Below are 15,396 nucleotides of genomic sequence, written 5' to 3'. Positions count from 1 at the left end.
CACAACTACTGGAACCCGTGTGCCTAGAGCCCGCGCACCGCAGCGAAGAGTAGCCCCTGCACACCACAACTAGAGAAAGCCCGTGCGCAGCAACGGAGACCCAATGCAGCCAAAAATAAAATAAATAAAATAAATTAATTTATAAATACCTCATAATAGCCCCCATTTCACTAGCCAGTGAGCCCCATGAAGACAAGGATTCAGCCTGTTTACTTCTGTCTCCCCAGCACCTAGAGCAGTGTGGGCCCTGATAAACTGTTAAAAGCTCAGCAAGGTAATACATGTGATCCGTTGAACACAGTGCCTGGAGCAGAGAAACAGTAACTAGAAAATTTTCTGGGTTTTTAAATGTTATTGGTTACACTTGAAAGATGAAAAATTTATTTAATAAATGTCTTTTGTAGAAGAAATATTGATCTACCACTCAGCCATTCTGTACTGACCTCAGATAACACTCCTTACAATTAAGTAAATTTGGCCTCTCTCCATGGAGTCTGCCAACATAATTTCTGGGCTGGCTTAAGAGTATGAAGGAAAAAATGAAAATTAATTCCTGTTCCCTGAAGTCGTGTGTGTTCGTGTGTGTGTGTGTGTAAATCAAATTGAGGTTTAAGATGAATTGTGTCCTTTCAGTTCTCCCAACAAGGGATGTTCAAAGCTTTCTTTTCTGCAATTTGTTCTGAGAGAAAGAAGCAACATTTCTAAATGGAATTTGCTTGTTTCTACCCTCTGATGTAAAACATTTCAGTCAATTGTCCTAGGTAATAGTTTAAAACAGGAATATATCACTTTTTTCCACTTTACTTTCTGTATGGGTGTTTGCAGGGTTTTTATGAGTGCTGGAGAATTTGAGAGCAAAGGGATCTCAGAAACGATCTCATCTTCTTCATCACTGCATCTTACAGATGAGGAAAGTAATAAAAAGAGAGGTTAAGTGGTCCTAGTTAGTTGGTGGCAAAGGTAACATGTGAAACAGATTTCCTGACCTTTGACTGATTTTTCCTTTCCTCCCTTACTTAAAACAAAACAAAAAAATAGCAACCCAAATCTAACCATATAAAAAGATGCTTCAGTGGTTCTATTATTTTTTCTCATTCAAGGCTTTGCAGAAATTGCTAAATGTTTATAAACTATTGAAAAAATTCTGTATGTAACTTACTCTGATGAAATGAAAGTTATTAATTCATTTATTCTATGATAGCATGTTAACAGAAGTTTTTGGCTTTCTTAAACATATTGTAGAACTTGTAAAAGTCAGTCTTCATTTTGTTAAGGATACATTTTAGGATGTATTTATTGTTAATAGAGTACTTCCCATGTAAAACTTTTCTCATATAGCTAGGATAAGTCAATTAACGTAATGATTTTTTTTAATATTTGAATGACCGTCTTATTATAATGAAGGGTCAGATAGCATTTTCAGTTGTTAACAATTTTCCTCTAGTATCAGACTTTCTGCGTTTTATAATGTTATCATCCATTTCTTACTCACTTTTACTCCTGTCAGGAAGTTAAAATGCCTTAAGTATCTGCTGCAGTGAAATATATTCCCGTTTTACCTCCAGCCACGCATTCTGGAAAGACTAGTGGAATCATGCGTCCTGCCGTCTGAGGCTCCTCAGCGCACAGTAATTTGCGTGGTCGTTTTAGTGTCTAATCATGTCACTTTGCACCGCCCCCTTGTCTTGTACAGTTGTTAAGAAGTCACCACACTCATGAGGCAACAGCACTAATACACACAGCTGTCATGAATTTTAGAAAAAAAGGTTTTTAGGAAATAATCATGTGTTCATTAAGTTTGAAATGTGGAGAACGTCTCACTGCATTTAAACGCATTTCGCAGTTTCCTGGGCACTTAAACTTTGCAGCTCTGTGCCCGGTAGAGACGGGCGAGGATGGACCCTTCATGGGCAGGGGCCCAGCGTGTGCTCAGTGTTGGCGTCCAGAACGGGGGCGCCCTGCGGGGGCAGGTGGGGGAGGCGGGGGAGCCTGCCTCTCACCTAATGATGAGTCTCTCCCATCAGTAATCGTAGTGCAGGAGGCAGACTTTCTCCTTTCCCACTTAATGACGCTTTTGGACATGATGTGTCGGTCAGAGAGGTGAGTAGCATACTCAGATTTCCATTTTATTATATACTCAAGGTACACATAATTGAAATACCAAAACATGCGTATTTAGTATAAAGACGCTGGTTGCTGGTAATATGAAGGAGAACCCTCGTCTGGGTTTAAAGCCGCAGCGTTAACTCTGTGTGTAACTGTTGGTAATGACCTCCAGCAGCTCCCTAAGAGGTTCTTCTGTACCTTGCAGTTTTTCAGGTTTTAGGTTTAGTTTAGTGGGATTCCTAATCATCCCGCTTCTCTGCCTCCTTGGCTCTCAGGCCGGCCGTGCGTTGGGTCTGTGTGGCAGTTAAGGTGTGATGCCGGGGCTAATCTCTGTAAAATGCAAGCATTTGTTCTTCTTTTTCCCGCTCATCAATCTTTCACACTCACATCAAACCCCTAATGTATCAGCAGGTTTCCCAGAGCTACTGGTTAAAATTACCTTTGCTTTTGGTAAACTCTGAACCTTCAAGCCTCAGTGTTTTCAGTCGCCCCCTGTGGATTCCGTGAAGCCTCTCTCTCTGCACATCCCTCACTGCCGGTCACTGGCTGCACGTCCTGCACCCGGGAGCCTGTACAGAGCCATTTATTATTCCAGCTGCACCCCTCCCCCCTCGAATGGAGAGTATTCAGTATGCCCACAGTTGGTGTCGCTTGTGAAAACTACAAAGTGGAAGGGGCCACAGCGCCCAAAGCTGCAGAGCTTGTGTTTATCTGACTCAGTAATAATACAGATTCTTTAAACATAGCCACTTCTAAAAGTTTCTTGGTTTTTCTCACCCTGAGAGAATTTGGCAAACTTACTTGTTTGTCTTCAGAAGAAATGCTGCAATTAAATCATTTATTTCTTGAAGTTTGCCTCTAATATCATGTCCGAATACTTCATACTTTAAATTTCTTTTATCCTCCTGTTTGCATACTCCTTTTTTCACTTCTTCAGTTCTGTAAATACCTCCCTTTCATCCATTCTGACTAGGACCATCCATTACTAGGAAAAATGGATTCCAGTATAGATAGGATTTCTCATGAATAGTTGGTTCATGATGGTTTCAGCTTTTAGCCCAGCATAGTTTCCGCACATAGCCATTAGGTTATAACTTCATTCTTTTGGAAGAAGAGGATGATGCCTTTGAGGATGATGCTTTGCTGTTGATGTGCCGCCTCTTGTTGCCTCTGACTAAACACTGCTGCTCAGCATTCTGACTTACACTCTCATTAGATTTACTGGAAACTCCTAGGGAGTACTTAAAAATTAGTAGGAGAAGGGAATGTGCTTTTCTCTGTGAGCAGCAGCATAGTTTTGGTAGCTGTTGCCTCAAGCAAGTAAAATTTCTAAATAGTGTTCTCAAACTTTGATTTTCTATTTGGCAAAAAGCCTTAGGCAAATAGTGGTGAAATAATAGTCATCTAAGTTTGAGACTTAAGATATTCACTTCCAAAGTCACTTCAGTGTTTTTTACCCTTCAAAATATAATGTATATATCTTACTTATTTTAAGATATTTAATAAATTTTAAATTAAATGTATTAGCATTCATTATATCATGTTCATGTTTTCTAAAATGGTCATAAAAAACCGAAAAATGTACTCACACATCAAAACAAGCAAACCCCAAAATTATCCAGAGTATCTTGTCTCTATAAAGTTCTTAGCAGTAATAGTCTCGGACATTTTTTCAGAGATGTCAGTGACCTTTCACATATGTTATTATATAACCCTTTGGTGTACAAAAGTCTGTTTTATTCTTTCTAAAGTGGGAGTAAGGTACTGAAGGTTAATGATTATATCATTTGTAATTTTAAGAGTCACAACAATGTTCTAAGGGATGTTTCTATAAAAGTTAATAAGTATGATTTATTTATACGTACTCTACTCGGTTATGTATTGCTATTTATTTTAAAATTATTATATCATCATGTTTAATTATTTGGGATATACAAGCCATGGCTAAAAAAATCAAGAAATGAAACCAATGTGAGTCACTTAGTAGAGTTCCATGTTAGAATTCCTTTCTTTTTCTTTAGTTATGCTCCCTAGATTCTCCCTGAATTGATAAAAAGGAAATAAAGTGTAACCCACCACACCCTTTTTAAAGTGGGATAGTTGAAAACATGCTGTTCAAGGATCAGGGAGGAAAGAGGAAATTTAAAAGTTTTGAGTATTCCCCAGAGCAATTTTCTGATCCTAATGAATTATTTTGATGACATTTTAAATGTGGAATTTTGGATGTAATTTCTTAGCACAGCGGCATCTTCATTTTTTTCCTTCTCTTGTTTTATTTGGTTTCTTTGTGCAGTGGGTACACCTTATTACATGTCTCCAGAGAGAATACATGAAAATGGGTACAACTTCAAATCTGACATCTGGTCCCTTGGCTGTCTACTGTATGAGGTAGGTAATGGTGATAAATTCCATATATTGAAGTGATTTTACTTACTGGAATATATTTCCCCTATCCTAATAGTATATAGTTATTTTTTTCTGGGTGATGTTTAAGAAATTAGCTTTTTAATTATGAGGAAGTTAATTCATTGACTTAGTAACTGTTTTTATAATGAAATATAGTAACTATACATTTCTACACATTTACTTCCTCTAATATAATTTTAAATTGTTTCCTTTTGATGGGAGTTTTATTTCTTAAATGTTTTTTATGTTAATATAATGTTGCTGTATAATCTTATTTATAAAAATATACATTTGAACATTTAAAAAAAACTGTTGCCCATGCATAACAGGATAGATATAATAGAATGGATATAAAATATGAAAGCATAGTAAATAGCTTTGTCACATTTTTTTTCACTTTTATGTAGATTAATTCAGCTTTAAGGATAGTTTGTAAACAGATAATTCTTCTAGGTTATCACTTAGTTTCCATGAGTAACGGTTTGTATTGGTAAAACTCAGTGAAATACTCTCACCTGTTCTACTGGTGATAATTTATCAAAGGAAGACGGAATCATGTAGATAGATCCTCTAGCAAGTATTGCAGTGTGACAGTTTGAGTGAAGAGAAGAAAGCATGCTATGAGCACATTTTATATTCATGTTATATAGTAATGGTATCAGAGAACACTCATGCTAGGGACTTCTGTAATTTACTTCTTTAATTGAATGGTAATTTTCCTAGGAATATAGGCTTTCAGTCAAAGCTGTTAACTAAAAATTAACCTACATCTCGGTAACTCTTTTAATAAAATAAAATGAAGGAAAATAATGCATTGAATCATTTTCATATTTTAAGATATACAAAGGAAATCTGAACTGGATAGATAGAAACCAGTGTATTTCTTACTCTTTATTTTATGTCTCTTGTCTTCTTGACTTAAATGAAATATATGAGATCATCTATTTTAATTGTTCCACCTTTACTTGGAAGTAGAGCAGCAGAAGGTTTTTTAAAATGTGTATCATAATCTTTATTATTTTTCAGATTGCAGGTTCAAATTTCCTTAATTTAAGGAACCTGAGATTATTTTGTTCTTCCTACTAAATAAACTAATGACCACTTAAAAAGAAAGAGATTTTAAAAACATTCTTAAAGAACATCCTTAGGATAATTTTTGATGAGAAAAGTTATGAATTAGTGATAGAACAAAGTACATGTTTGTATGTATTCACATGAGATTAAAAGAGATTTATGCTTACTATATTATATTCTGTTAATAGGTTGGAACAGTGTTGCACTGATTTGATTATATTAAGTTATTGTAAAGTTTAAAAGGCACTCTGTACATTTTAAAATATTTTACACCTGTTTAAGTGACCTTAGATTCCTTCAGGCCATAGACTAATAATATTATCAAAGCAACGTTTTCCCTTTATACACCTAAAAGTAAACAGCAAATTGGTTTCCACTAAAGAAATTAAATTTAGCAATGAAAAAGAAAAAGTTCAGTTGAGGTAATACGCATTTTTTTGGGAAGTTTGCTAATTCTTGTAGGACCAGCAGACTCCCATGTCAAAAGTGAAATAATTCTTCACATTCTGGATTTGCCTTTGAGAGGCAGTGTCCCATTTTTATGTATACTTGAACACCAAAGTAAAAATTATTTCTTTGGACACTCCTCCATTCATGCATGTTATGTGTTGTGGATGGTTTTGAGTTACAGTATTTAACATGGTAACATTAGTTTTCAGCTCAGCACATTTTCTCAGTTGCTCCATGCAGGTGATTGGGAAGAACTAGAATTTTTCTAAGGATTTAATTTACCTTGATGCTGTATCTCCTTCTGGTTATGGATTAATAGAATGTCAATAAAAATGCCCAGTAGTTTAGCCTTAAAAAATTGGCCATAGCATCACATCGATATTTTATATTGTACCCCCCTAAGAATTTACCATTCACGATGGAGTGGGAAGCCTTTTTTGAAAACGTATTTTAAACTCAGAAAATTAGACTTTCAAATATTCCTGAAACCTCAAAAAAAAAAAAAAAAACTAGCAGTACAGTTTTAATTGATATGCAACAAAGTAGACTTTACTAATTAAAATCAAGATGCTGTGCTTTTGCTACACGGACCTTTACATGGAAAAGTAGGTTTTACACATTTCCTTTATTGTTCAGTGCAGCAATTGCATCCTTCCAGGGTTGTAGGTTGGTGGCTTACAGTTCAAAAAAAAAAAGAGAGCTGCCACCAGCCCCAAAGACAGACAGTGGGCTTTCGTCCCTCCAACACCCCCAGAATACTAATCAGGGAAGTCGGACCCTGGAGGTCAGGGAGCAAGTCAATCATTCTAGCGATCGTCTCAGTGTGGAGGATCAAATTAGCCTGAAAAATTCAGCTGCTGGGAGGAGAGGGCGAGCAGCTGTCAGGGGCAGCATCGAGATGCACTAATGAACCAGATGAATAGTGCAAAAGCTTGAAAATAAAAACAGGACAGTTGACATTTTTCATCTGTCAAAGCAGGAGATGCATGAAAATATACTATTCCTGTTTAACTCCTTAGGGGACATTCAGATTTTTTTTTTTTTTTAACACTGCAGTATTGAGACAAAAGTACTGTAATGAACTCCTGGCACATGATAATGAATATACGGACGTTTACTTAGGGTTTTTGCAAACACGGAGAGAGAATAGTTTATACACACAGTCTATTTTTAAAGGGGGGCATTTTAAAGATTGTGTTTTATCATAAAATGTCCTCGCATTTCAACAAAACGTAATTATTATTGTAGCCCCTCTTCTAGAAATTTCCTCTCAAATGGAGTGGAAATTTATATGTTTAGGGACATGCACCTTGTTTGGGGGTTTCTTCTCTTTGTGGGGAACACCTGTTCCTAAGGCAGTTTTGCAGGAGATCTAGGAAAGGGCTGCCGGGCGGCTCTGCGCTCTGCTTCCCCCCAGCCCCGCGGTCCAGGCCGGGAAGGAGTTAAGCTCTGCCTGCAGCGGCCCAGACAGATGAGAGCCGTTCGCAGCTCATGGGTCCCCGCCGACGCCCACCCCACCGAGGAGCACTGCTCGGCCCAGCGTGTTGCGTGCACGCCCGGCCTGTCTGGGGAATGTACACATTGTCCTTCCAAAATCAAACTTATTAGCACATGTAGAAAAGGGTGACTGACTTGGGGGCAGCGTCGTACTCTGTGTTGTAGTCTCGCGCCCGCAGTTCAAAGATTCAGGAGGCGAACATTTTCAATTGAATTTTTAGTTTGTATCCCTGCTAACCGCAGTCCTTGCTCGCACCTGAAATCAGGTCAAGTTAGAACCTGGTCTTAAAGTTAAATTCAATAATGTCTTTTTTAAAGGCATTCATTCTTAGAGTCGTCTTTTTTTTTTCCTGCATAAAAATCTCATTTGGATGCTTTGAAGTAGCGGCTATGACTCCTAGGGCTTTTGAGCACATTTCGTGTTTTCGAGACATCATCAGAAAAGAAAAGCAGTTCTAATTCATTGTGAACTAGTTGAGGATCAGTTATAACATTCAGACTGAGAAGACATTTTTTATCTCAAAATAACCTTTTCCTACAGAAACTGTCATGTGAAATAAAATGCTATGTGTTCTGTTCCCCAAGCATTGCTAGATTATAATTCAGTTTTAACTTCAGTTTCATTTTTGTTGTATTGTGACCATTACATGGTTGATATATACCATTGATGTCTGTCTAGTCATGAGATATACTAGTTGTTCCTATAGCATTGTATTTACAAAGAGTCTTAAGTTATTTTCTTATTCTTGTAATACTGTTTTATACTGCATATGTGTGTGTGTGTATGTGTTTAAATAATTATATGCTAACCATTTCTCTCTTTTAGGGAAGTTTAAATGTTGAAAATAATAACCAAAAATTGAAGTAAGACTTTTTAGGACTTAATAATTCTCTGGAAAGGATATTCATGAAACACAAAATGCCTAGAGAACTTTATTTAAAGTATTTGTAATTACCCCCCCCCCACCCCACAGTGTAATATACTTGATGAAATCTCCCTTAAAGTTACCAGGTAACTATATCAGTTTCATTGGGAGCATTTTACAGATGGCGGCGTTACAGAGTCCTTTCTATGGCGACAAAATGAACTTGTACTCGCTGTGTAAGAAGATAGAGCAGTGTGACTACCCACCTCTTCCTTCAGATCACTATTCAGAGGAGGTAAGTCATTTTTCAGTCATGCACTCATGTTGTTCATTTTGCTGACATTTGCATTTTATTACAGAATATTCTTTTATCCATTGATACAAATGACAAGTACAGGTGGCAGAAAGAGCACCTTCATTCCGTTTACCTTCTCTCGGAGGCTTGGCTGTTAGAGAGGTGACCACAGTTAGTTCATCACGTGGAGAGGAACACAGCACAGCACGTGGTGTGACATCGGCCACTTCCTATGTGGGGTGGGAACAGTGGCTGACTGCAGCCTCCTGAACACGGCAGAGGGCAGAATTAATGCTGAAGCCAGGCTCTGGGCGACCAGCATGTCCAGTGGCCCCTCTTAACAGGGTCCCGCCTCATGCCCGTGGTCTCAGAGCAGCACACAGTTGTAACTTTCTCTTCTGGTACCACTTGCTTCCCTCCCTCCGGCCCATGTTTCCCCAGAATGGCAGCAAACATCTCTCTGCTGCATGCTTCTCAGCCTTATTCTTTCAGCTTTACCCTCCCTCCTTTTACTTTTACGAGATCTGTCCTATCACCACCTCACTGCTATAGTCAGATTCCTGTAGGAAATGTTTGTGGTTATCACTGTAGATGTGGTAAAAAGTACATTGGGTAGAATTGAAAATCTTAGAAGACTTTACCTTGTTAAGATCTGAGCTGGATCCTTGCTTGCTTTGGGAACCCACTGAAATGAGTTGTTTGGGCTCCACCCAACATCCAGTTTTTCATTGAACAAAACATCTCCCATTTTTGCCTAATGCATCATGATTTGATCTATATTTAAGGAGGAGATATGCAGAATAGCAGTGTCTCAGGTTAACTAAGTGTGTTCACATAACTCTTTTTGGAAAGCTCACTGGGGACCCACCCAGAGAAACCACTGTTTTAGGACATCTCACCTGCTCATGAGCAGCAGATGTTTTGCCCAAGGACAATGGAAAGGGGCAAAGGAAAAATATGAAACAATTATAATGTTCACCTTTTAGGTGGTCTTATCACTCTTTCTATGTGAAATGAATGCAGTCGGTTCCAATTTTATATAAGGAAGAGTGAGTCCCTGTAACTTGAATAATAAATATCTCTAAAGAATTTTTACCATATGTAAGGCATTTGTGGTCCTAGGATGTTGAAAGTACTTTTTTTTTGTTTCTAATAGTTTTGATACTGATAATCAATGAGGCTTGTTTTTTTTGTTTCACAGCATTGGTATTCAGGTAATTAGAACAAACTCTTACAAGGCAGTGGCGGTAATTTAGAAGTATTATCTTTATTTGATGTTAATGCTATTATGTTAGCCATTTTTAATTACTATTTTGGGTATAGAATATAAATACGGCACTTCACAAAGCCAACTTCAGAACTCTCGGCCTGGAAATACAGTAGGGTGTGAATAGTCATGCAAAATGATAGCGAGAATGTCAGGGGCCGTCCTTTGTTGTGTCATTCATGCTGTCTTCTTTTTTCCACGAAGCGCATGAATATTTCACATATCTGCATCCTCATCCCCTATTCTTCTTGACTAATTTTCAGACTGTCTGAATTTGCATTTCACATGGTAGCTGATTAGGAGATGCCGAGTGCAGCAGTGAAGCCTCAGCAGGCGGTTGCCATGGTGACCTTCAGCAGGATTTTAATGATGATACCACTAGTGGTTCGTTGAAGTCGGCCTGCCTGCAGGGCTACTTCACTGCAGCTAAGTGTGAAGTTGGATTTGCGGATTCTCAGCCAAGGGGCAAATATCAAAGTCTGGCCCAGATAGAAGAAGGTCTTATGGCTGGGAAAGGAAAACAGATTACACTTTTTTACTTCACTCTATATAGTTACCAGTTTTGAAGAGAGATATAAAGCAAAACATGTTATATGATGTACTTTCCAAAAAAGATAGTACAGTCTCTCCGATTGGTAAAATTTGCTGTTGCACGATGATAAAACTGAAAGCTGTAATGCGTAGGGAAACGAATTCTTACTGAAGAAATGAGATACCAAAAATACAGACTAATGATCTTACTTTAGTCTTTTCAGTTATGTAGAAAAGTTCTCAGAATAAGAGCTTTGAAATGCAGATGTGCTAATAAATATTTTCTCTCCTTAAGTAGGAACTCAGTTTGTTTGGAAAATAATTATACAGAATTTATGGTAGCAAAAAACCTGAACAAACTCCATGCTGCCATACTTTAATGGTATCTTAATATTCGTTTATATAGTAGGCTTTATAGATCTTTTAAAAGTCCAAATTGCCATTTCGCTTTTTTAGTAGGGCAAAATTTAGGAAACAATGAAAAGTGAAGTGTAAAGTTTTTCAATAGTGAACTTTTAGTTAAAAGACCAATCCATTAGGTGTCAATTTTATAGCTCAAATGCTAACAGACTCTATGTCTGTTGGAAAACTAAACATTTTAAGCAAATTAATTTCCCACCAAATATCTATTTGAAAGCTTACTGAGTTGATTTAGCTACTGCTAAATTTTTAAGGCTCCTGCCCAAAGAGGACACACAGGGAGCATTTCATGAGAATAAAAGGCATATGCCTGCCAACCAGCCTCGACTGATCAGAATCCTGAGGAGCTCTACAAGGTTTATTTCCAGATACAGTCATTCCATGTAGAACAGCTCAGAGTTTAAGAGCTTACGATTTTTAAATTTCTTATAATCTAAGACATAGATACACTTAAGCATTAAAAACCAAAGCTGAGAAATAGTATCCTTTGGAAGAATAAACCTGTATGTCAGATATTTCCTTTTGAATTATGTTGTTGTTGTTATGTACAGTTTAGGATTCCAAACTGAATTATCTCAGCTGCGCATGAATGATATTAGGAACGTATATATATTTGTAGCTGACTAAAGTATCTTTTTTTTTATGACTTTTGGTGTTCAGTATTCTTTCCTTTTCTAGTAGTGATCTCATCCATGTAGCAATAGGGAATTACTGTACTTAACAATAAAAATATTGGGTCAAAAAAAAAAAAGGTAGATATTTTCTGAGATACCTCTTAGTTTTAATTAAACTTGCTGTTGTTGGTGATCAAGAAATTAGCGTCAGTGAAGCAGACATTTATTGAACATTTACTATGTCCAAGGAGTTGTAATTCCCATGGCCCCTTGTAGTCTGGTCTGGGCTGAGCTCTCCTGGCGTTCTGATCACAGTGTACTCTCTCCTTTCCTGAACTCTGCCCATGCAGGTTCTACTAGAAGGCCCATGAATTTCCATCTTTCTGTGGGTGCTGTTCCCTTGTGTTGAAATGCTCCTTGCCCTGTTCTTTATCAGGCAAACTCATTGTCTTTAGAACAAACCATGGCCGTCATCTCCTGCATAAAGTTATCCTGCTCCCCTTTCTCCACCCCTCAAACCCTCCTCCCTTGGCAGCCACACTGCATTATAATTGTTTCTTTTTTCATTGAGGCAGAGTTGATTTACAGTATTATGTAAGTTTCAGGTGTACAACATAGTGATCCACAATTTTTAAAGGTTATACTCCATGTATAAGTATTATAAAATATTGGCTGTATTCCCTGTGCTGTACAGTATACCCTTGTAGCTTATTTAGTTTATGCATAGTAGTTTGTGCTTCTTAATCCCCTTTTGTCCCTCCCCCTTCCCCACTGGTAACCACTCGTTTGTTCTCTGTATCTGTGAGTTTGTTTCTTTTTTGTTATAGCCAAGTTTGTTTTCTTTTTTAGATTCCACCTATAAGTTATGATGTACAGTATTTGTCTTTCTCTGTCTGACTTACTTCACTTAGCATAATACCCTCCAAGTCCACCCATCTTGTTGCCAATGGCAAAGTTTCTTTCTTTCTTCTGGCTGAGTTGTATTCCACTGTGTATATATACCACGTCTTCTTTGCACATGTGGCTCCCCACTCCAGACTGTCTGGCTCCTGTAACTGCTTTTTATCTGTGTGTCTCTAGGGCCTGGCACACTAAAAAAGGTTCAGTGATTGATTGATCGATCAATCAATTGAGTGAATGATAGAGTGAGATTAAAGGAATAAATGAAAAGAATGAGTGAACCAGTTAATGTCAATTAAATGAGTGAATGTTCTTACAGAACTCTCTATGCAGTGAGGAAGAAAATTACTCAAAAGACAGGTCAGAGGTATGTTTCCTTTTATTGATATTACCTGCTATATGATTTTTTTTCATTCTGATAAGCAAGCAACATCATATCTGGAATGTCCAATGTCCATTACTAGGAAATAAGGCAAATAGATTTTTTTCCCTTCAGTTTCTATATTTAATTTCTTTGGGAGACACTGGAGTAATTATCAGAATTGTGCATTTTCACTATTCACTAATTTATCTCAGGAGAATCTAAATTTTAAAAATAGTGAATAGTTTATTGAAAATCATTTATATAGAAAGTGTAAAGTGTGGTTCTCTACTGAGTTCTTTTTAACAGATATCTGAAAATCTGAGCACTAACAGAATGCAAAATATAGATTTGTGTCTTTAACTTTTTTTTTAATTAAAAAATCCTAGCATAAATAGAGAATACACAGGAAAGGTTGAAGAGAATTTTGCCTCAGCAGATTGGAAGGAAGTTCTGAAAAGGTGAGTAAAGAGTTTGTAGATGAAACTGAAAAATGGAAATGAGTAGAGAGAAGAAGAGTGTTCTCAGTCTGAGAAAACAGAGTAGGGAGAAATTAAATTGAAGATTTGAAAACCATACTTTGAGTGAAAAAGAAACTTAAGTGCCTGTAAAACATTGGTGAGATGGTTAAAGCTTTTTAATAAAGTGGACAGTGTTATGATAGCAGTGCTTGTGGATCTGAACTATTATGGCAAATGCTTATCTGTTTAGTAGCAATTTAAAATTTATTATAAGTGACAAAGACTATTTTAGGACACAGTACTTGTGGTTACCTTGTAATTATATTTTTGAAAACTTGATAATTTAGTAGGTCTTACTACTTCTTTTATAGGTGAAGAAACCAAAATATAATATTGGAGTTAAAATTATTAAACCATTAATCAGTTTTCACATTATTTAATGCCTCTCTTGTACATTAAATTTCTGTTTGTTTTGTGGCTTTATACCTCCAGCCCACAGATAGAAAAATATCAGTTACTATTAAAACTCAGTTAGGGGAACTACTTCTCAAATATGCAATTATCCTATAAAGTATCAGCCTAAAAGGTCACATCCAAAGAACTAGTGGAGAATGGATGAAATGTCATAAACATTCACCTCCAAAATGATAATCTTTTAAATGATAATCTTTTTCTTTAACATTATTAAATAACAATTTTTTTCTTTTTACTTTATTACTTCCATTATGATTTCTTCCTTTCTTAGATAATGCCATAATTCCCCCCTCCTCCTTTTTTATTTTTTTTTAAGTTAGAGAAATGGAAGGCAGGAGGGAGGGTTTTTCCCAGGAATAGTTCAGTGGTGCACACTGGCAAAGTCTTCCCTACCACTTCACTCAAATGCCTAAGAATTTCCAGCATCATTTTCATTATTCTTTTTTTTAATTGAAGTGTAGTTGATTTACAACATTGTGTTTCAGGTGTACAGCAAAGTGATTCAGTTATATACATATATATTTTTCACATTATTTTCCATTATAGGTTATTACAAGATATTGAATATAGTTCCCTGTGCTATACAGTGGGTCCTTGGTGTTTACCTATTTTATGTATAATAGTTTGTATCTTTTAATCTCAAACTCCTAGTTTATCCCTCCTTCCCTTCCTCCCTCTCCCTTTTGGTGACCGTACATTATGCTCTAAGAGTTTTATAGTATCTGGTTTTTCATTTAGGTCATTGATCCATTTTGAGTGTATTTTTCTATGTGGTGTTAGGCAATGTTCTAATTTCATTCTTTTACATGTAGCTGTCCAGTTTTCCCAGCACCACTTATTGAAGAGACTGTCTTTTCTCCATTTTATATTCTTGCCTCCTTTGTCACAGATTAGGTGACCATAGGTGCATGAGTTTATCTTGGGACTTTCTGTCTTGTTCCATTGATTTATATTTCTGTTTTTGTGCCAGTACCATACTGTTTTGATGACTGTAGCTTCGTAGTGTAATCTGAAGTCAGGGAGCCTGATTCCTCCAGCTCCGTTTTCTTTCTCAGGATTGTTTTGGCTATTCGGGGTCTTTTGTGTCTCCATACAAATTTTAAAAAAAATTTGTTCTGTGAAAAATGCCATTGGTAATTTGATAGGGATTGGATTGAATCTGTAGATTACCTTGTGTAGCATAGTCATTTTCACAATATTGATTCTTCCAGTCCAAGAACATGATACACCTTTCCATCTGTGTCATCTTCTATTTCTTTCATCAGCATCTTATAGTTTTCAGAGTACAGGTCTTTTGCCTTCTTAGGTAGGTTTATTCCTAGGTATTTTATTGTTTTTGATGTGCTGGTAAATGGGACTGTTTCCTGGGTTTCTTTTTTGGATCTTTTGTTGTATAGAAATGCAACAGATTTCTGTGTATTAATTTTGTATTCTGCCACTTTGCTGAATTCATTGATGAGCTCTAGTAGTTTTCTGGTAGCATCTTTAGGATTTTCTATGTAGACTATCATGTCATCTGCAGACAGTGCCAGTTTTACCCCTTCTTTTCCAGTTTGGATTCCTTTTATTTTTTTCTGCTCTGATTGCTGTGGTTAAGACTTCCAAAACTATGTTAAATAAAAGTGGTGAGCAAGAGTGGACATCCTTGTCTTGTTCCTGATCGTAGGGGAAATG

At 36.7% G+C, this 15,396-nt stretch overlaps 1 protein-coding gene across 4 annotated transcripts in view; it reads left to right on the top strand.

The window, feature by feature from the left end:
* NEK7 (NIMA related kinase 7) overlaps nt 1-15,396 on the top strand; it is a 139,922-nt gene that overhangs the window by 113,921 nt on the left and 10,605 nt on the right. For 3 of the 4 annotated variants that reach the window (XM_081216008.1, XM_081216005.1, XM_081216006.1), the window contains 2 exons: nt 4,400-4,494; nt 8,581-8,694. In XM_081216008.1, the coding sequence (XP_081072134.1) occupies nt 4,400-4,494; nt 8,581-8,694 (209 nt within the window). Of the gene's footprint in view, nt 1-4,399; nt 4,495-8,580; nt 8,695-12,745; nt 12,845-15,396 lie in introns of those variants that run through there. The other variant, XM_081216007.1, reaches the window with a different exon arrangement.

This window comes from Mesoplodon bidens (assembly GCF_964165515.1).
Source record: "Mesoplodon bidens genome assembly, chromosome: 2".
Classification (NCBI taxonomy): Eukaryota; Metazoa; Chordata; class Mammalia; order Artiodactyla; family Ziphiidae; genus Mesoplodon; species Mesoplodon bidens.
The sequence above is the reverse complement of the archived record's forward strand: the minus strand, read 5'-3'. Positions and strand labels throughout refer to the sequence as shown.